General features: G+C 43.8%; 1 protein-coding gene across 1 annotated transcript in view; it reads left to right on the top strand.

The window, feature by feature from the left end:
* The window catches only part of unc80 (unc-80 homolog (C. elegans)), a 378,796-nt gene that overhangs the window by 96,464 nt on the left and 260,604 nt on the right, over positions 1-21,728 (top strand). The window contains exons 21-23 of the mRNA XM_085984208.1: positions 862-1,021; positions 16,270-16,336; positions 16,883-17,111. Coding sequence (XP_085840334.1) covers positions 862-1,021; positions 16,270-16,336; positions 16,883-17,111 — 456 coding nt within the window. The remainder of the gene's footprint in view (positions 1-861; positions 1,022-16,269; positions 16,337-16,882; positions 17,112-21,728) is intronic.

The following is a 21,728-nucleotide window of genomic DNA, read 5'->3' as shown; positions in this document are numbered from 1 at the left end:
TGGTTGAGGCCGTTATTGATGGGAACATACCATGACTACTTAAATTGGGCAGTTTAGTTAGAAGCAGATATGCATAACAGTCAGGCAGAAGTCTTGCCACAATGCATTTCTGCTTCAGTAATGTCATCATTAGAATTTTTACCATTTTATTTCAGTATGAAGTGTCAGCCTCGGCTCAGTGGTATCACTTTTGTTTTTTGCCTCTAAGTCAGAAGATTTTGGGTTCAAGTCCCGTTCCAAAGGTTTGAGCACATAATCGAAGATGACACTTCAGTGGAGTACTGAGGGAGTGTTGCACTGTCAGAGGTGTCGTTGTTCGGATGAGACGTTAGAGGCCCTGTTTGCCCCCTCGGGATGTAAAAGATCCCATGGCAGTATTTGAAGAAGCGCAGGGGAGTTCTCCCAATATTTATCCCTCAACCAATAGATTATCTGGTCATTATCTCATTGCTGTTTGTGGGACCTTGCTGTGTGCAAATTGGCTGGCACATTTCTCTATATTACAGCAGTTGACTACAAATCAAAAGTACTTCATTGCCTTTGAAATGCTTTGGGACATCCTAAGGTTGTGAAAGGTGCTATATAAATACAAGTTCTTTCTTTTCTGCTTGCTTTGAATATTTAAATTGCCTCATTAATAGTGCATTCAAGAACCTAATTTGTTTCTGCACATTTTGTGGTGGGGGCCAAGGAGGGAGAGGGCTTCATGTTTATTTATTTGCGATTTTAGAGAGGAAAGTCCAGTGAACACAGGATTATGGATGTATTTGTCACAGATGTTAGAAATTAGTTCCTTTGGTTTATAAAGTTCTGCAAGAGAACTTATTAATTGCTTTATAATGTCTTTGTCATTGTACACAGGTGAAGTTTAATAGTGCAGTAAAGCTCTCTGAAGGTGAAGGCCTGGAGGATGGACGAGATGAAGAGGAGAACTTCTTCAAGCGTCTTGGTAAATGGCGCTCCAGTCGAAGGAATCCATCCAAGCTTCATCACACAGAAGAAAAAGATGGTATTTGCCATAGCATCTGATTCCAGAGTTACTTTCCTTCTTGTTTGTGTCCAGTGATTGTGACTTTTTGTTTGATTTGCACTTTTTAATTATTTGGGGTTTTTTGTTTTGATTTTTCTTGTTCTCTTCCTCCTTGGTTGCAATTTGCAATCGGATAACTAATTTTCAACCCAGTGCCACTACCAGTGATACCATTCTTTCCTTAGAGATACATTTTGCTTCATGTAGCTGTAAGACCGTTTCAGGCATTTTAGCGAGATGTATTTTATCTTAAAAGCTAATTTCATAGAGAAGCTACAAATTGTAATCTTCAATAATTAACTTTATTTGGACAGTAAACTCCTCTTAAAAATGTATCACTTAAACTGTGTAGGAGCAAATCAGTGGCACAAACAGCATGATACATGAGGTTATGAGTCAGTTGCCATTTCTTTTGGCATTCTCACAAATTTCAACTAGTATGTGGGAGTTAAAAGAGTGGGTTTAATAATGGTAACAAATTGATTTTTCAAACCGAAAAGGGTGATTTATAGTCAGGTCTAACAGCCCAATTCTTAACCCTTTGATTACCATAACTTGTTTACTAGTGTTAATTTGTACATAAATTATACTACAATTCAGGTCTGTAAACCTGTTGGATATGATTTTCCTTGGCATGACTACTTTTGTATTGGACATATCACAATAACTAATCATTCTCTCCAGCCTGTCACAGGCACAAAAGTACAGCACATTACTTTATTCCAGTGCTTCCAGTGGCAACACACTGCCAATTTATGTGAGACACTTTGGGCTGGATTTTCATTAAGCTGTTAGGAAGGAGGCGGGACTACAACTTTCGGGTTTTAGTCCCACCTCCATCGACGCCCAGCCAATCGACGCGATTTTCCCTTGATTGACCTTGTTGAGCCCACCCAGCGGGCTCAGCAGGCCAATTAAGGGCCACCCAGCAACAGGTGACGTCACAGACTGAAATTTCATCTGTCAAGAGTTTTTGACAGATGAAATCAGTGTTTCACAGCTGTTTGAAGCTGTCAAACATTGACAGTCTGACTTCTAACCTGAGTCCTTCTACGCAGACTCAGTTAGAACTCTCACCGACACTGAAAGCTGAAGGCTGTCACTTTTGACAGATTGCAGCCATTCAGTTTTCAGTTCCGGCTGAGTGATGGACTCCTGACGCCTAGAGGAAGAAAGGCTGTTAAGGTAAATACAGGTAATTTAAACATCTTTACACACTTTTTAGACACACCAAACACACTTACCTTTGCACTCATGCACCCATCACTCACCTGTACACCGACATCTCGAACCCTCCAAGTCCTTCAACCCGACGGCCCGCCTGCTCTAACCTGGCGTGGTTTGGAGCCGTCGGGAATCCCACACGACACCCCTCAAAATAGGGATTAGGCTAAAAGCTGCCTGTTAACAGGCAGTTAATTGGCACTAATCCCTTCCCGCTTCTGGTCGGCGGGTCCCAGTGCGGGGCGGGTACCCGCCTCCCTTGAAACTTACGTGGAGGCGGGTTTTGGGCGGGGTGGTGTCGGGACCCCCGAATTCGGGATTTTTGCCCCCCCTCACGCCTGAAAGCCCGCCTCATGGCACACTGAAAATCTGGCCCTTAGTATACTTCCTCTCAGCATTTTCATACCTACATGGAATGTCAGTGAATATGAAACAAACATACTAAAAATTCACACCACTCAGCATTCCTTCCAGCATTTCCATGCCACTCCCGACAGAGTTATCCACACTACCTTCCGCTTAAAAGGTTGGCAGTCCTCAAAGTAGAAAAGAAACCCGGTCCGGATGGGATGAATCCTAGGTTACTGAGGGAAGTAAGGGTGGAAATTGCAGAGCTTCTGGCCACAATTTTCCAATCCTCCTTGGATATGGGGTTGATGCTGGAGGATTGCAAATGTTACACTCCTGTTTAAAAAAGGGGAGAGGGACAAACCCAGCAACTACAGGACAGTCAGCCTAATGTCGGTGGTGGGGAAACTTTTAGAGTCAAAATTATTTGCCATTTGGATAAGTATCAGCTAATAAATGAAAATCATCAGGGATTTGTTAAAGGCAAATCGTGTTTGACTAACTTGATAGAGTTCTTTGATGAAGTAACGGAGCGGGTTGATGAGGGTAGTGCGGTTGATGTATATATGGATTTTCAAAAGGCTTTTGACAAAGTACCACATCATAGCAAAATGAAAGCCCATGGAATTAAAGGGACAGTGGCAGCATGGCTACAAAATTGGCTAAGGGACAGAAAGCAGGGTGTAGTAGTGAACGGTTGTTTTTCAGACTGGAGGGAGCATGCAGTAGTGTTCACCAGGAGTCAGTATTAGAATCACTGCTCCTTTGGATATATATATTAATTATTCTTTCATTCACAGGAGGTGGGCGTCGCTGGCGAGGCCAGCATTTATTGCCCATCCCTAATTGTTCTTGAGAAGGTGGTGGTGAGCTGCATTGTTGAACTACTGCAGTCCGTGTGGTAAAGGTGCTCCCACAGTGATATTAGTTAGAGTTTTCCAGGATTTGACCCAGCGACGATGGTCGGGATGGTATGTGACTTGGAGGGGAACTTGGAGGTGGTGGTGTTCCCATGTGCCTGCTGCCCTTGATCACCTAGGTGGTAGAGGTTGTGGGTTTGGGAGGTGCTGTCGAAGAAGACTTGGTGAGTTGCTGCAGTGCATCTTGTAGATGGTACACACTGCACCCACGTTGTACTGGTGGTCGAGGGAGTGAATGTTTAAGGTGTTGGATGAGTTGCTGATCAAGCGGGCTGCTTTGTCCTGGATGGTGTTGAGCTTCTTGAGTGTTGTTGGAGCTGCACTCATCCAGGCAAGTGGAGAGTATTCCATCACATTCCTTACTTGTGCCTTGTAGATGGTGGAAAGGCTTTGGGGAGTCAGGAGGTGAGACACTCACTGCAGAATACCCAGCCTCGGACCTGGTCTTGTAGCCACAGTATTTATGTGGCTGGTCCAGTTAATTTTCTGGTCAATGTTGATGATGGGGGTTTGATTTTTTTTAAAATTCGTTTATGGGATGTGGGTGTCACTGGCAAGGCCAGCATTTATTGCCCAGCCCTAATTGCCCTTGAGAAGGTGGTGGTCAGCTGCCTTCTTGAACCGCTGCAGTCCGTGTGGTGAAGGTACTCCCACAGTGCTGTTAGGTAGGGAGTTCCAGGAGTTTGACCCAGTGACGATGAAGGATTGGCGATATACTTCTAAGTCAGGATGGTGTGTGACTTGGAGGGGAACTTGAAGGTGGTGGTGTTCCCATGCGCCTGCTGGCCTTGTCCTAGGTGGAAGAGGTCGCGGGTTTGGGAGGAGCTGCCGAAGAAGCCTTGGCGAGTTGCTGCAGTGCATCTTGTAGATGGTCATGCAATTGAATGCCAAGGGGCGGTAGTTAAACTCTCTCTTGTTGGAGATAGTTATTGCCTGGCACTTGTGTGACGCGAATGTTACTTGCCACTTAGCAGCCCAAGCCTGGCTGAATGCGGGCATGGACTGCTTCATTATCTGAGGAATTGCGAGTGGAAATGAATACTGTGCAACCTTCATTATCTGAGGAATTGCGAATGGAACTGAACACTGTGCAACCATCAGTGAACTTCTCCACTTCTGACCTTATAATGGAGGGTAAGTCATTGATGAAACAGCTGAAAATGATTGGACCGACACTGCCCTGAGGAACTCCTGTAGTGATGTCCTCGCGCTGAGATGATTGGCCTCCAACAACCACAACCATCTTTCTTTGTGTTAGGTATGACTCTAGTCATTGGAGAGTTTTCCTCCTGGTTCCCATTGACTTCAATTTCACTAGGACTCCTTGGTGCCACACTCAGTCAGATGCTGTCTTGATGTCAAGGGCAGTCACTCTCACCTCACCCTTGGAAGTCAACTCATTTGTCCATGTTTGGACCAAGGCTGTAATGAGGCCTGGAGCCGAGTGGTCCTGGCAGAACCCAAACTGAGTGTCGGTGAACAGGTTATTGGTGAGTAATGTTGTGTATGTAACCGTTCTACCTTTAAGAGAACTATTGTATGTAACCGTCCACCTTTAAGAGAACTATTTTAGGTGTTGCACTACTTTATTTTGGCTGCTGTATACTGTAATACCGGTGGTGACCACACCGGTATATAAGTGCTGTGTAATGAGTGATTGGGCAGATTCGCCCTGACCTTCGAATAGTAAAGTCCTGTTAAAGTTTACTCTTGTAGTCTGTGTATTAATTCGCTATACAACACACAGACTTTACAGTGGCGACGAGTTCGATCTTACCCTGCGGCAGCGATACATCCGAAGCAGTTAACAAGCGTCGAGAAGAGGCATCCGCCCTCGCCGTTCTGCTGAGAGAAGACTCGAGTCTGCAGAGCAAGGAAGAAGGAAGAATTCTGACACGAGGCCTTCCATCAGCAACAGGCAGTGATCGTCCCTTCTGTCACGGTAGTGAGTGAGCCGATCAGCCACGAGAAGCAAGTCGGCCACGTTGACTGTGAGTAGGGGGAAAAATAAAAAATAAACGGAGGATAAGGGCGGTGAACTCGACCACGGCCAGGGGAAAGGAGCCGGACAGAAGTCGGGGCCAGAGGCGCTGAGACTGGGGCAGCGTAGGGCACGGCAGCCGCGGTGCAGGGAACGCAGCCGGTGTGAGAGACCGGACTACAAGCGGGAACGCAGCGGGTAAAAGGCCGGGCACCTACCGAGGTATTAATTCGCTATACAACACACAGACTTTACAAGTAAGTGCCGCTTGATAGCACTGTCGACAAAATCTTCCACCACTGTAGTGATGATTAAGAGTAGGCTGATGGGGCTGTGATTGGATTTGTCCTGCTTTTTGTGACAGGACATACCTGGGCAGTTCTCCACTTTGTCGGGTAGATGCAAGTGTTGTAGCTCTACTGGAACAGCTTGGCTAGAGGTGTGGCTAGTTCTGGAGCACAAGTCTTTAGCACTACAGCAGGGATGTTGTCTGGGCTCTTAGCCTTTGCCGTGTCCAGTGCACTCAGTCGTTTCTTGATATCATTTGGAGTGAATTGAATTGGCTGAAGACTGGCATCTGTGATGGTAGGGATCTCAGGAGGAGGCCGAACTGGATCATCCACTCGGCACTTCTGTCTGAAGGTGGTTGCAAATGCTTCAGCCTTGTCTTTTGCACTCTCGTGCTGGGTTCCGCCATCATTGAGGATGGGGATGCTCACTGAGCCACCGCCTCCCAATAGTTGTTTGATTGTCCACCACCATCACGACTGGATGTGGCAGGACTGCAGAGTTTTGATCTGATCCATTGGTCATGGGATCGCTTAGCTCTGCCTATAGAATGCTGCTTCCGTTGTTTAGCATGCATGTAGTACTGTGTTGTAGCTTCACCAAGTTGGCACCTCAATTTTAGGTACACCTGATGCTGCTCCTGTCATGCTCTGCTACACTCCACATTTAATCAGGGTTGGTCCCCTGGCATGATGGTAATGGTAGAGTGAGGGATATGCCCAGGCCATGAGGTTACAGATTGTGGTGGAATACAATTCTGCTGCTGTTGATGGGCCGCCACTTCATGTGTACCCAGTTTTGAGCTGCTAGGTCTGTTATGAATCTATCCCATTTAGCACGGTGATAGTGCCACACAACTCGATGGAGGGTGTCCTCAGCATGAAGACAGGTCTTTGTCTACACAAGGACCGTGCAGTGGTCACTCCACCTAATACTGTCATGGACATCTGTGGCACCTGCTACAGGTAGATTGGTGAGGACAAGGTCAAGTAGGTTTTTCCCTTGTGTTGGTTCTCGCCACCTGCCGCAAGCCCAGTCTGGCAGCTGTGACCATCAGGACTCAGTCAACTCGGTTAGTAGTGGTGCTACCGAGCCACCCTTGGTGACGGACATTGATGTTTTCCCACCCAAAGTATATTCTGTGCCCTTGTTGCTCTCATGCTTCTTCCAAGTGGCGTTCAACATGGAAGATTACTGATTTATCAGCTGAGGGAGGGTGGTAGGTGGTAATCAACAGGAGGTTTTCTTGCCCATGTTTGACCTGATGCCATGAGACTTCATGGGGTCAGGAGTCAATGTTGAGGACTCCCAAGGCCCCTCCCTCCCAACTGTATACCACTGTGCTGCCACCTCTGGTGGGTTTGTCCTACCAATGGGAAAGGACATACCCAGAGATGGTGATGGGCGAGTCTGGGACTTTGGCTGATGCGTATGGTTCTGTGAGTATGATTATGTCAGCTGTGGGACAACTCTACCAATTTTGGCACAAGTCCCCAGATGCTCATGAGGATGATTTTGCAGGGTTGACTGGGCTGGGTGTGCCTTTGTCATGTTCGAATCCAATGCTGAGGTCGATGCCGGGTGGTCCGTCTGGTTTTATTCTTGTGCTTTCTTTGTGTGGTTTGTTACAACTGAGTGGCTTGCTAGGCCATTTCAGAGGGCAGTTAAGAGTCAACCATATTGTTGTGGGTCTGGAGTCACATATAGACCAGACTGGGTATGAACGGCAGGTTCCCATCCATAAAGGACATTAGTGAACCAGATGGGTTTTTACAACAATTCGATAACTTCATGGTCACCATTAATCATACTAGTTTTTTATTTCGTTAACTGAATTTAAATTCACAAACTTGCATGGGGCAATCATACCAATACCATTAATGGTGAGATTTGAACTCACGTCCCTGGATTATTAGTCGAGGTCTCTGGATTACTCGTCCAGTAACATAACCACTATGCTACCGTACCCCGCAATGACCTAGACTTTGGAATACAGGGCATAATTTCAAAGCTTGCAGATGATACGAAACTCGGAAATGTAGTAAATAATGAGGAGGATAGTAATAGACTTCAGGGGGACATAGACAGATGGGTAAAATGGGCAGACACATAGCAGATGACATTTAACCCAGAGAAGTATGAAGTGATGCATTTTAGTAGGAAGGAGGAGGAGAGGCAATATGAACTAAATGGTACAATTTTAAAGGGGTTGCAGGAACACAGAGACCTGCGGTATATCTTTGAAAGTGGCAGGACACGTTGAGAAGGCTGTTTAAAAAGCATATGGGATCCTTGGCTTTATTAATAGTGGAATAGAGTACAAAAGCAAGGAAGTTATGCTAAACGAGTATAAAACACTGGTTAGGCTTCAGATGGAGCACCACACTTTAGGAAAGATGTAAAGGCCTTGGAGAGGGTGCAGAAGAGATTTACTAGAATAGTGCCAGGGATGAGGGACTTCAGTTAATCAATTCAATTCAATTTTATTTGTGTGGAGAAGCTGGAGTTGTTCTCCTTAGAGCAGTGACGGTTAAGAGGAGATTTGATAGAGGTTTTCAAAATCATGAATGGTTTTGAAAGAGTAAATAAGGAGAAACTGTTTCCAGTGGCAGAAGGGTAGGTAACCAGAGGACACAGATTTAAGGTGATTGGCAAACGAACTAGAGGCAACATGAGGAACATTTTTTTACACCGAGTTATGATGTTCTGGAATGTACTGCCTGATAGGGTGGTGGAAACAGATTCAACAGTAACATTTAAAAGAGAATTGGATAAATGCCTGAAGGGAAAAAATTCACAGGGCTATGTGGAAAGAGCAGTAAATGGAATTAATTGGATAGCTCTACTAAAGTGCCGGCACAGGCACGATGGGCCGAACAACTTCCTTGTATGCTGTATCATTCCGTGATTCTATACCTCATTGGGTGGGGGGGGGGGGCACCAAGTTTTGAATGTGAATGCTCTTGTGGTAACCTTCTGTGGTGCATACTCCTAATGGGTGTTCCCTCTCCACTGCCCATACCTCAATTTGCTTCCCAACCCAAGTGGGACTCTTGTCATATTTCTTTCAACCTGCGGGCTATCTAATGAAGAGGGCTTCCTGCCTCTGTGTACAAGTCATCTTTGAGAGCCTGCTCCAGTCTTGTTGCCCTTCCTTGGAAGCATTGAATACAGAACACTTGCTCAGAAGTCTGGCTTTACTGGACTCCCATTGGCAGAGTTAACAATCATGACATTCTGTTCTGCAAGTAAGGGGAAAGTAGCTCAAACTGCGCTTTAGCCTGAAGCTACACCAGCTGCTGCATTTTGTACGAGGCTTCCCACTCGCCCATCCAAAAGATTCAAAGCTGGTCTTGACTGCTTTCTGCATTCTGACATCCAGAGCAGCTATGTGTGCAGGCACTAACCCCTCCTGTATGTTTCTACCAAGTCAGCCTATATCCCTGGACATTTCAGTCATACACTCTTGCAGAGGAACTATTGATGCATTCAAACTTGGTTCCTTGGAGCCATGTAACCATTCTATGCCCACAATACGTTGCAACATCTTCTGTTGCCCTCTGCTGCCCTGTCTGAAGACTGCTCTGGTTGCATCCCTTACTTTGTGGTGTGCTACTAATACTGGGTGATCTGTGCTGTTGTTGAGAAAGTAAGGTACTCACGCTCCTAGGACTCTGTGAAAGTGGATGAGTGGTGATTGTGGTGGTGTGAAGCCCAAGGTGAGAAATAAGCTGTGGCAAGTATGCTGCAATGTTCTTGCAATCATAAACCATTAATGTATAAGTGAGATTACTGCATTTGAAGGATGAGTGCATTTACTGTCTTCTTATTAGGCATCATTGCTACACAAACATACGTCTGTATATGGGGCTAAATCTAGTGAGTGTTTCAGGCCCAATACCTTTTAGCATGCACTCTTTCCAGTGGTGTAGGGGTTTCTCTTGGTACTGGCCACCACCCATTGCTGCCCATTTCCAGGTATTGCACACCACCTTGGCCTGTAACAAGCAGAATGGTAGCAAGATCACTTACAATCTGTATTCCATAATAATGAATTATATCTTGAAAGAAAGAATAACTTGCATTTTTATAGGAACTTTCATGGCCTCAGGACATCCTAAAGCACTTCACGGTCAGTGAGTTACTTTTGAAGTGTAGTCTCTATTGTTATGTAGAGAAATGCAACAACCAATTTGCACACAGCAATATCCCAATAGCAATGAGATTGTGACCTGATGATCTGTTTGTGATTTTTTTTAGAGGGGTTTAGTGATGCTGTTTGGTGGATAAGCATTAGACAGGACACCACTAGAACATCCCTGCTCTTATTCAAATAGTTTTACGTCCATCTGATGGGGGCCTCGGTTTAACGTTTCAAACGAAAGGCACCTCTGCACTGGAGTGTCAGTTTAGATTATGTGCTGAAGTCTCGGGAATTGGGCTAGAGCCCACAACCTTTTGACTCAGCGGCAAAAGTGCTTACCACTGAGCCAAGGCTAACACCTTTGCATATGTTTGTTTACTTCTTCACTCAGAGGGTAGTAAATCTATGGAATTTGCTACCTCAGAGAGCTGTGGAAGCTGCGACATTAAATAAATTTAAAACGGAGATAGACAGTTTCCTAGTTGATAAGGGAATTAGGGGTTACGGGGAGCGGGCAGGGAAGTGGACGTGAGTCTAGGTCCGGATCAGCCATGATCCTATTGAATGGCGGAGCAGGCCTGAGGGGCCGTATGGCCTACTCCTGCTCCTACTTCTTATGTTCTTATATCTGCATCTACTTTCCACTGTAGCTCCTGCAACTAATGGTTCTATATACCCAGTTATAATTCTACACAAACCATATAGGAATGAAAATATTAGATGCCTTTCCCAATTTTAAAAATATATGAATTATGCTACCATACATGCACAAAGTACTCAGCTCTTTCCTGCAACCAGTTTTCGCAGCTTATGTACTCATTCATTGACAGTTGCAGAACCCTTTTCTTTATATGGTGAGTTTTGAGATGATGGCTTCACTCACTTGTTTTTTTTTTCCTTTAAGACATATTGGGGGAGAAATTCAGTATAGCCCCGTGTTAGCGCCCCGGAAAAATTAGCGCCCCCGCGCCGGAAATTGGTCGGTTGCGCCTCAAAGGGAAGCGGGGGTGCTACTGGAGGTGCCCTGCCTCCCTCTTGGGGCGCTGCGAGTGAATATAGTGGCGCTACGTGCCGCAGCTCCACAGTATTGCAGGCCGTCCTCCCCTTCTTAAAGGGGAGGGGCCTTGTGCAGCACGATCTGGGGCCCAGCTGAGCCCCCGGGGATCGGGAGTGCAGGCAAAAGAGCCCGGCACCCAAGAGAAGTGCCGGACTCTTGGAGCGCAGCCAACACTCTGCAGGGGGGCGGGGGGGGGGGGGTCCCGTAGGCCGGGGACGGGAGTGCAGGCAGGTGCTGGCAGGTGGCCAACAACAAAAATGGCCGCCCCGCACCACGCCTTTAATTTGCATCTCCCCGGCCGCAGGTACGCCATCCTGACCCTGTCGGACATAGCGTCCGGTGGTAAATCAGGGGGCGCTCCCGAAGATCGCGGCCGGGGCGCTGCGCACATCGATGACGTCACCGCCAGCGGCGCAGCGCTAATGGTTAACGCCACCACTAACTTCCCGCTGAATTTTGCGGGAGGCGTGGGCAGTGCCGCGCCCGGGCACTAGTTGGTTTGTGCCCTCTTAAGGCACTAACTGGTGGCGCAACCAACTGAATTTTTCCCCATTATCTTTGTCAGCTGTGTCTATAGCTGCAGAATGCTTCTAACCCAAATGCTTGACCAAAAAGGAATCTCTGTTATGTCGCGCAGCCCTGTTTCTGTTTGAATCACTTACCTTGGTGATTTTTTGTTTAGAGTCACTAAATTTCTTCTGGACCTTCTTTAATATTTTTATGGTTTGGGACACAGCATTGACACCCTGGGGCTCTGACTAGGCCCTGTATTATTAGGCACTAAACATCCACGAAGCGCTGATGTTCTGAACACGGGACTATTCAGACAGGAAGCACTTACGGAACAAGGAGCCTGTGCACAAGGCTCATCAAGGCCCCAAATCCCATGCAAATTGGGGGGTTTCCCCATAATAGAGTTGGAGCACATGTGCAGCTGTCGAGAGGCCTGTTGAAGAGAAAAAAAATTCTTCCAAGATGACCCTTCTCCCTAGATTGCCCACTTCTCTAGGTGGTTTGGTTTAGGGCCACTTTTCTTTCTACCCTCATTGTGTTTTGGCCTGAAACTAACCAAATCCTGTAAAGGGACTTTGGCCTCGTCACTTTTATAAAAAAAAAAAATTGTCAGTGCTTCATGGGCTAGTTACCTTTCACTGGCTGCTAACACCCAACATTCATGCTCCTGACTCATATGATGCTCCCAGTATACCATGTGCTATGCATGGGAATACCACTAAAATCTGCTAATGAGGTACAGATGTGCACAGCATCTAAAGAGCTGGAACAGTATTATCAGCCCTTCTGTGCCACCTCTTCCCAGCCACAAAGTTTGGCTTTGGTAGTGGTATGATCTGCCAACCTGAAGTTGACTTGGTTGGTAAGCCATCACTTCTATCAGCAACACTGCATTCAGCAAATTATGCTTTTTTTTTCATACTTCTACCTTCAAAAGGAACTTAAGAGATGCCTAACAACCTGATTACCGATAGGTTAGTTTTTTTTGCTGCAAGTCGGAATGGCACTGGAGTAACTTTATTGGCCAGCAGAGGGAATGAGCTGTATTGGCAACATACCAATGGCTAATTTCTGTCATTTTTACTGTTACAGGTGGAGTAGCTTACCCCTTGAATTTTTTCTTGTGTTTCTGTCACACTTTGATTCTCTGTTTTTATGCTTTAAGACTGGTGGAGGCAATCTGAGAACAGATATTTTGTGTAGAATTACCTCATAACCAACAATTGGATTGTGTACCCAGTAGTATCATGAACAGAAGGGAAAATGTCTCCTCTTCCCTACGAATGGGGATTTGGCAATCGCCAGGTGTAGTGAAGGGGAAAATAGGGTGGAGGCCCCATTGTGCCAGGTATCCACCACAACTGGCTTACTTCCAAAAGTCTTAAAGAATTTACCCCCCCTTTTAATTGTCCCATCCAATACTACAGTGATGAAGTTAGTCCTGACATCTAATTCGCCTCTGCATGCACTAATCGTCCACCAAAGTGAGGTATGCAGATGTGTGGTTGCCAGCGGGTGTGCATAAAGCACTTCTTTGGTTGCCTGACCTGCCTCCTATCCCTGCCACTGTTGGTCCTCCTTTCCTTATCCAGAGCGTGTCAGATCAGGAGACTTCCATTCAGCAATCCATTGTTGCCAGTAATGGTGCTGTGGTTAAAAATATTAGAACAATTGACACAAGGGCTCATGAGAATCTAAGTTCCAGCAGGGGGGAAAAAATGAAGAAAAACCATTCAGAAATGGCTTTCCAGCATGCTGGATTGATTTACCCTTTAAATGAACTAATTCTCACAACTGATTCATGAAAGTAAGAAAGGATGAACTTGCATTTAACAATCCTGGATGCCCATTATTCATGGGAATATACACCATTGGGCATCCTGCATGCATGAACATTGGTAATGGTGTGCAGGACATTCAGTGCATCCTTTAAATGTTTTAATGAGCATCCCATGTGTGGGTGCTTCCTGTACCCTTCCTTCCTTGTTTTCCTGGCCCCCCCAGAATTGTGAGTAGTCACTCGAGGTCTAGCGTTTCAGACCTCCATCCACTTTTCCATTGGGGTTCTTCCAATTTATGTGTTCATCTGGCAAACCAGATTGGAAAATCTAGGCGAAACCACCTGCTTGCAGGTTGCATCTGATTATACTTTCACTTTAAATTTTCTTTAAAAATTTTTGCAGTTTTTAAATACAGAAAAAATTAAATAAAGTAAAGAAAGAGATAATACATAAAAAGGAAGAGTTCAACATGTTGATATTGTGTTAAACAGATGAATATTTATGTTGTCATTTTGAGATGATGTAGATTCCACTTGTTTCCCTTATTACTGTTTTTTTGTAAAATCTCACTGCTTTTCATTAGAACTCCATCCATCTGCCACCTGATTATGCCACTGTTGTCTATAATACTTTCCATTTAGTTTTAAAAGGAGTTTGCTGTACTAGTTTTAATACTCCCTCCAAAACAGATGGCAATTTTTCTCCAGTAATTAATATTTTTGATAAGTACAAAAGCATATTTGAACTAGTCTTCTCTTTCAAAAGCTGTAATAAACTCCTGAAAATCAGAATTCCATTTCCCCCCTCACTTTAAAAATGTACTGACTCTTTGAATTTCACAGGGACATCTCCAATCTTTGTGTCATACATACCAAGTATAATTTTCTGTTTTCCCTCCCCCTTATCGTTGCATGATGTTTGCAATGGATGATTCAAGAGTGGACAGAAGAGATATTAGTGTGACAGCTGAGGCACTATCCGCAGTGTTCTCATCATTTCAGGTGCCACGCCTACTTTGACTACTGCAACACATAGTGCTTCACCTCCACAAGTGCATATAATCAGAAAACATGTTTTAGTTATTTTGTAATAGTCATTTTCTTTAGTAAAAATATAAATTTTTGCTGTTCATACTTTCCAGAGAGGAAATGGCCTCTTTATTTTGCCTGTACCATGTGAGCTCATTCCCTACTTTGTCTGGCTGAAACTCCGATGCATTAAAGCAAAATTACATAAGGAAGGTCCACACTGGCAGTGTGCTTGTACATATTTATTTGAAGGCATGAAATGCCTCAACACTACTTGAATAAAATACTGCTTCTAGGTCTACAGTGCATATAAAAGCAGAGTGAATTTGCATCACAGTGATGCTCAGGTCTTATCTCAGGATACTAATATAGGAGTGCTTAATGTGTTCGTTCAAATTCATTTTTCTGCTAGAAGAGGCATTAACCCATTTACTAAACATATTGGGAGGTAATTTTACATTTTAGCAATGATGTAAAATGGGCGATGTCGGATCGACCGCCCGTTATACATCTCTCCCGATTTTACTATCGGCAAAAGTTATAATTATCCCCATTAACTCTTCTAAAATAGCAGTCAAAGGAATTTAAGCTGAGTGCATAAACCATTTGCATGTTAGTTATTTACTTTAATCATTTGAATGAATATACCTTTGATTTTATCAGGGACAAGCGCACTTCCAAATGTTCAATTATGTATAATTGCTTAAAGGAGGCACATTATCAGAAGGGAGGCTGGGTCATTTTCAGTTTCTTCCTCTTGTTGCTGACCCTTCACATTAGCAAATTTAAATGCAATTTATTATTCTGTGCTAATTGCTTTAACATTCATCACATTAATTTCAACCCAATTCGTTGATTTTTTTCTTCTTTACTGTGAAGCTTGAATGATTTTCTGGCTATTTTATACTGCACTTGATTGTTTTGATCTATATTGTGTGAGCAGGTCTAATTATAGATGCAGCATCCATTAGGTGCTGTAAATAGTGCAATTAGTCATCATGCACAAATCTTAAGGAATCTATTAAATGAAAGGGAAAGAACAGCTGTCATGTACAACTATCAATATTTTTATTTTGTAAATATTAAATTTGTTAATGCATTCTAAAACACAGTGGGCGTAATTTTGTCTTTTGGCATTGGTGTAAAACGGGTGATATCAGATCGGCCCCGCGTTACACAACTCCAGATTTTCCAAAATCAGGAAAAGTATATAATGGGCGGCTGATCCGATATCGCCCGTCTTACACTATCACCAAAAGTTAAAATTACCCCCAGTATGCTATGTGATAATTCTCTCTATATGGAGTATTATAATTGTAATGAAGTAAAGTATTATATCTTAATAAAACACTTTTATATTTGACATTTGATGCGATTGTAGCCCTACTGTCATAATGCTATAAAGCCTGTAATAGCATTGTTTAGTTATAGTAAGAAAAAAATAATAGTACTAATGGAGGATACAACCTCTTAATGATATTACTCAAACAAAGTAGATCATTAGCAGTAAACAAAAATGTGTATATAAAGAATTCTAACAACACTGGCAGCACGTTAAGGAATGGATGAGAACTTGGGTTCATCAATTGCAGGAACTTTGCTCTCAGGTTTATGGTGTCAACAAAATTCCTTGTGTTACAGATATGTATTACCATCTCAGGTTTATTATTCTGCATATGATATATGAAAGGTTTCTGAAACTTGTTTATGTTTCAAACAATGATATTGAGGATCTGCCTTGATCAACCATATACTATGATAAATTTTACAGTATAAATGATGCCCATTCTATGAAAACCTTTTTTTGTGATGATGTAATAGAGAATAGACTGCACTAATCTCACACTGGAACCACTCCACAATATGTACTTCAGTGCAGTTTGTATTTTAAATCTAACACTTACCTTATTTGAATTACTTACTTAACATATGTAAACAATATACTTATTTTGAAGCCACGGATTTCAAATTGCCCATTCATGATGCTGAAAGTGACTCCGTTTGCCACTCTGTTGCTTGCACGTTAGTTGGTCTGCAATTCCTAGGATCTAAATCATATTCTATAGCTCTTTATCATATGGCCCTATATCTTCATGAGAGACTGACTGGATAACCTACAACATTTATGAGCAATCTGTGGTTCACTTAACAAATGGAGACATTTATCACATCCCATGGCTGGCCACGACACATTTCATTTATAATACTGTGGTATCTTCAACTGAAAACAGATGAATTTTAATGAGTAACTTTGTAGCCTAAGAAACTCAGCCAAAGTCACTTTGTAGTAACACTTTATCATTGAGATTCCATGACAATGGAAAGAAGACTTATGTTTCGCCACACACGTGTTATAATTCATTGAAATATCCAGTTTCTTAACTCGCAATGTAGATTATTTTCCTGTAATTCTAAGGCTCTGTTGTCAGATGTTAATTGTCATATTGCACATCACACACATTTTGTTATTCATAACCACTGGACTCCTGACCTGTACAGTTAACAAGGACCATTTATCATAAATGGAAGCATTTGGAGACAATGTCCTTTTATTATTCTTCATTATAGCATAGATGTGTTCCTCATTGGTGTCAAATTGGAGACCATTCAGAAAATGCAGCAGATTACAATCACTTTGCACAATCTGGCTGGATCATATTGTAAAGTTGCCCCCACCAGACCAATGAAAGGATTGAAACTGTGCTTGAGAATACCGAATATTCCCTTTGTGATGGAGCACGCCGTCTTATATATACCTGGTTGTACCTGTGTTCAGTTGACATCTGTGAGTTGTGTGGTAAGCCAGGAACTATGTTTTTTGGCTGTAGCCCAAATCCCCCAACAGCTTGCAATTGGTTCTGTTCAAATGCTGCAAACAAAGTACTTGTTCAGGATAAAGAAGTCACCTGTTGATCTTGGCTATTGGGCATTTGCATGGAAAATCCTTCATTGTGTATTGTAAACCACTTGTTTATTGATAGAAGAAAAGTTATTTGCAGTTGATGTATATCCATCAGATTGACAGACTGCCTCAATCTCCATACGAGTGTAGTCAGTGGCACTTGAGACATTAGGAAGTCAGCACTGGTGCAGAATTTGTCTCTCTGTTCAAGTGTTTATTTACCTTTCTGTGGAAAAATAAGAGCTTGTGATTCCTTTGGAGCATCAAATTGGACACCTTGAATGTGGATGTACATAGATGCTTGGCTCATCCCAATAAATCTCTCTTTTCTCTCCCCCACCCCCCACAGAAATTAGAATGATCCATTATCAAAGGTTAATTACGGAGGAAACCCTCAAGCTATCTCCTACCATTTTACAAACAAGTAATTGCCTCAATGGAGAACCATAATCTTTTCCCCTTGCCTATTTCCTGTCACTTCCCTCTCCTGAAGCCCTTGATTTATTTTAATCTGTTTTTGATATGTTGGTTGAGAGATGAGTGTTGGCCAGGACACCTTGATCTTTTCAAATACTGCTATAGGATCTTTAACATCGACCTGAATCACCGAATCAGTGACTTGATTTAAAACCTCTGGCAATCCATTGTCATCTTAACATCTTATTTGAAGTATGACATCTCTAGTAATGCAGCACACTCTCAGTAGTGCATTAAGTGACAGCCTAGATTAAGTTATCAGAAAGTGATGTAAGCAAAGGTCACAGAATTCTCTGGTAACTCCATCAGTAGGAACTGTTCAGCTTGCAAGAAGCATCTTGTGGCCAGTTTTTGCAGTATAGTTGGACCTTGAAATCATGGCACAAATTAGCAAAAAGTTCTTGTGGATTTGGTCCCAAAATTCTACATCTTGCCCAGTTGCATTGTTGAGAAACCATTGAGATTAGATAAATAACATGAATAATCACCATTCTTAATGGACTTTACATTGAAACTTGGGGGGCGATTTTGCCAGCCCTTGGGAAGGCGGGTTTGGAGGAGGGACTACCAGGAAAATGGCAGAATTTGGGGACAGGTGCCCAACCCGCCTCCATGCCATCTTGCCAGGAGGCGGGTAGCCGTCTCGCGCCAGGTCCCATCTCCTTGGAGGTGGAAAGGGATTAAAACCACTTAACTGCCTGTTAACAGGCAGAAAATAGGATTAACCCCTTTTTGCCACACAAGTGCGGGCTTCCTGAAGGCTCCGAAACCCGCCAGGGTAACCGAGGCAAGCAGGGGGTCGGAGGGGTCCAAAAGTGTGCTGTGGAGGAGAGTGATGGGTGCAAATGTGGAGAGGTGAGTATCTGAGGTAAGTGCAAAGTGTTAGAAAAAGTGTACTTACCTTTGTTTCTTCCTGCAGGCTTCAATCGGTGGGTATGCGGAAAGTCTTGCACCTCCGCGGTAGAGATGACAGATGGCCGTTGCATTCTCCAATGCAGCAACCACCTAATTTCTACAAAAGAAAGATGTTTGATGAGGTCTTGAATTCAAGAACTCATCAAACTACAGAGAATTTCACTGTTTGACAGCTTCACAGAGCTGTCAAACGATAACAATTCATCTGTCAAAATTTTTTGACAATGAAGCGTCATACGTTGACGTTCTCTGCAACCGGCTTTCCCTTAATTGGCCTGCTAAGCCCGCTGGGCGGGCTTAACAAGGTCAATCAAGGGAAAATAGTGTGGGTTGGCCAGAAGTTGATGGAGGCGGGACTGAAACCCGACAAGGGGAGTCCCGCCTCCAAAAGCTCCCCATTGGCAAAATCACCCCCTTGAAGTAACTGGGAGTGAAAGATTTCACAGATTCAGATTTATTAGATTAGAATATGTGGTAAGTGTAGCATGCTTGGGAGGAACAGATGGCTTTGCACCTATGGTTCCCAAAGCTCTCCACCAGTGGCGTTTGAGGTGGATGAATTAGCTGCGCAAATAGATGTAAACGGATATGATATGATTGGGATTACGGAAACATGGCGCCAGGGTGACCAAGGCTGGGAATTCAATGTCCAGGGGTATTCATTCAGGAAAGACAAGGAAAAGGAGGTAGGGTAGCATTGCTGGTTAAAGAGGAGATTAACACAATAGTAAGGAAGGATATTAGCTCTGATGATGTGGAATCTGTATGGGTAGAGCTGGGAAATACCAAGGGGCAGAAAACGTTAGTGGGAGTTGTATACAGACCCCCAAACAGTAATGCTAAGGTTGGGGATGGCATGAAATGGGAAATTAGAGATGCGTGCAATAAGGGCACAGCAGTTATCATGGGTGACTTTAATCTACATATGGATTGGGCTAACTAAATTAGTAACAATACTGTGGAGGAGGAATTCCTGGAGTGTATACGGGATGGTTTCCTGGACCAATATGTCGAGGAACCAACTAGAGATCAGGCCATCTTAGACTGGGTAGTATGTAATGAGAAAGAATTAATTAGCAATGTTGTTGTGCGAGGCCTCTTGGGGCAGAGCGATCATAATATGATAGAATTCTTCATTAAGATGGAGAGTGAAGTATTTGACTCAGAGACTAGGGTCCTGAATTTAAATAAAGGAAACTACGATGGTATGAGGCGCGAATTGGGTAGGATGGATCAGGGAACATTACTCAAAGGGTTGACGGTGGATAGGCAATGGCAAACATTTAAAGATCGCATGGATGATCATCCCTGCTTGGCATAAAAATAAAACAAAAAAGGTGACTCAACCGTGGCTAACAAGGGAAATTAGGGATAGCATAAGATCCAAGGAGAGGACATATAAATTGGCCAGAAAAAGCAGCAAACCTGAGGATTGGGAGCAGTTTAGGATTCAGCAAAGGAGGACAAAGGGATTAATTAAGAGGGGGAAAAGAGTATGAGAGTAAGCTTGCAGGGAAGATAAAAACTGACTGTAAAAGCTTCTATAGATATGTGAAGAGAAAAAGATTGGTGAAGTCAAGCGTAGGTCTCTTGCAGTCAGAATCAGGGGAATTTATAATGGGGAACAAAGAAATGGCTGACTAATTAAATACATACTTTGGTTCTGTCTTCAGAAAGGAGGACACAAATAACCTCCCAGAGATGTCAGGGAACATAGGGTCTAATGAGAGGGAGGAAATGAATGAAATCAGTATTTGTAGGGAAATGGTATCAGGGAAATTGATGGGATTGAAGGCCGATAAATCCCCAGGGCCTGATAATCTACATCCTAGGGTACTTAAGGAAGTGGCCCTAGAAATAGTAGATGTACGGTGGCATAGTGGTTAGCACTGTTGCCTCGCAGCGCCAGAGACCCGGGTTTGAATCCGGCCTCGGGTGACTGTGTGGAGTTTGCACATTCTCCCCGTGTTTGCGTGGGTTTTCTCCGGGTGCTCCGGTTTCCTCCCACAGTCCAAAGATGTGCGGGTTAGGTTGATTGGCTGTGATAAATTGACCCTTAGTGTTAGGGGGATTAAATATGTGGGGTTACAGGGATAGGGTGGGATATGTGTTGGTGTAGGGGTTACGGGGATCGGGTGGGATATGTGTCGGTGCAGGCTCGATGGGCCGAAATGGCCTCTATCTGCACTGTGGGGTTTCTGTGATTCTGTGATTGCTGGTCATCTTCCAAAATGTTATGGACTCTGGAACAGTTCCCATGGATTGGAGGGTAGCTAATGTTACCCCACTATTCAAAAAAGGTGGTAGAGAGAAAACAGGGTATTATAGACCGGTAAGCCTGACATCGGTAGTAGGGAAAATGCTAGAGTCCATTATAAAAGATGTAATAGCAGAGCACTTGGAAAACTGACAGGATCGGACAAAATCAACATGGATTTACAAAAGGTCAATCGTGCTTGACTAATCTACTGGAATTTTTTGAAGATGTAACTGCTAGAATAGATAAGGGAGAACCAGTGGATGTGGTGTATTTGGACTTTCAGAAGGCTTTTGAAAGGTCCCGCATAAGAGATTAGCGTGTAAAGTTAAAGCACGGGATTGGGGGCAAGGTACTGACTTGGATAGAGAACTGGTTGGCAGACAGGAAGCAAAGAGTTGGAATAAACGGGTCTTTTTCCGAGTGGCAGGCAGTGACTAGTGGGGTACCACAGGGATCGGTGCTAGGACCCCAGCTATTCACAATATATATTAATGATCTAGATGAGGGAACTAGATGTAATATCTCCCAAGTTTGCAGACGACACAAAGCTGGGTGGGCATGTGTGCTGTGAGGAGGATGCTGAGAAACTCCAGGATGATTTGGATAGGTTGGGTGATTGGGCAGATGCAGTATAATGTGGATAAATGCAAGGTTATCCACTTTGGTGGCAAAAACAGGAAGGCAGATTATTATCTGAATGGCAATAGATTGGGAGAAGGGGAAGTGCAACGAGACCTGGGTGTCCTTGTGCACCAGTCGCTGAAGGTAAGCATGCAGGCGCAGCAGGCGATTAAGAAGGCAAATGGTATGCTGGCCTTCGTAGCGAGAGGATTCGAGTACAGGAACAAGGATCTCTTGCT

This window comes from Somniosus microcephalus, chromosome 4 (assembly GCF_052327205.1).
Source record: "Somniosus microcephalus isolate GS21.2 chromosome 4, FLI_Smic_1.0, whole genome shotgun sequence".
In the NCBI taxonomy this organism is placed as follows: Eukaryota; Metazoa; Chordata; class Chondrichthyes; order Squaliformes; family Somniosidae; genus Somniosus; species Somniosus microcephalus.
Note: the sequence above shows the minus strand (reverse complement) of the source record. Positions and strands in the feature narration are given on the sequence as shown.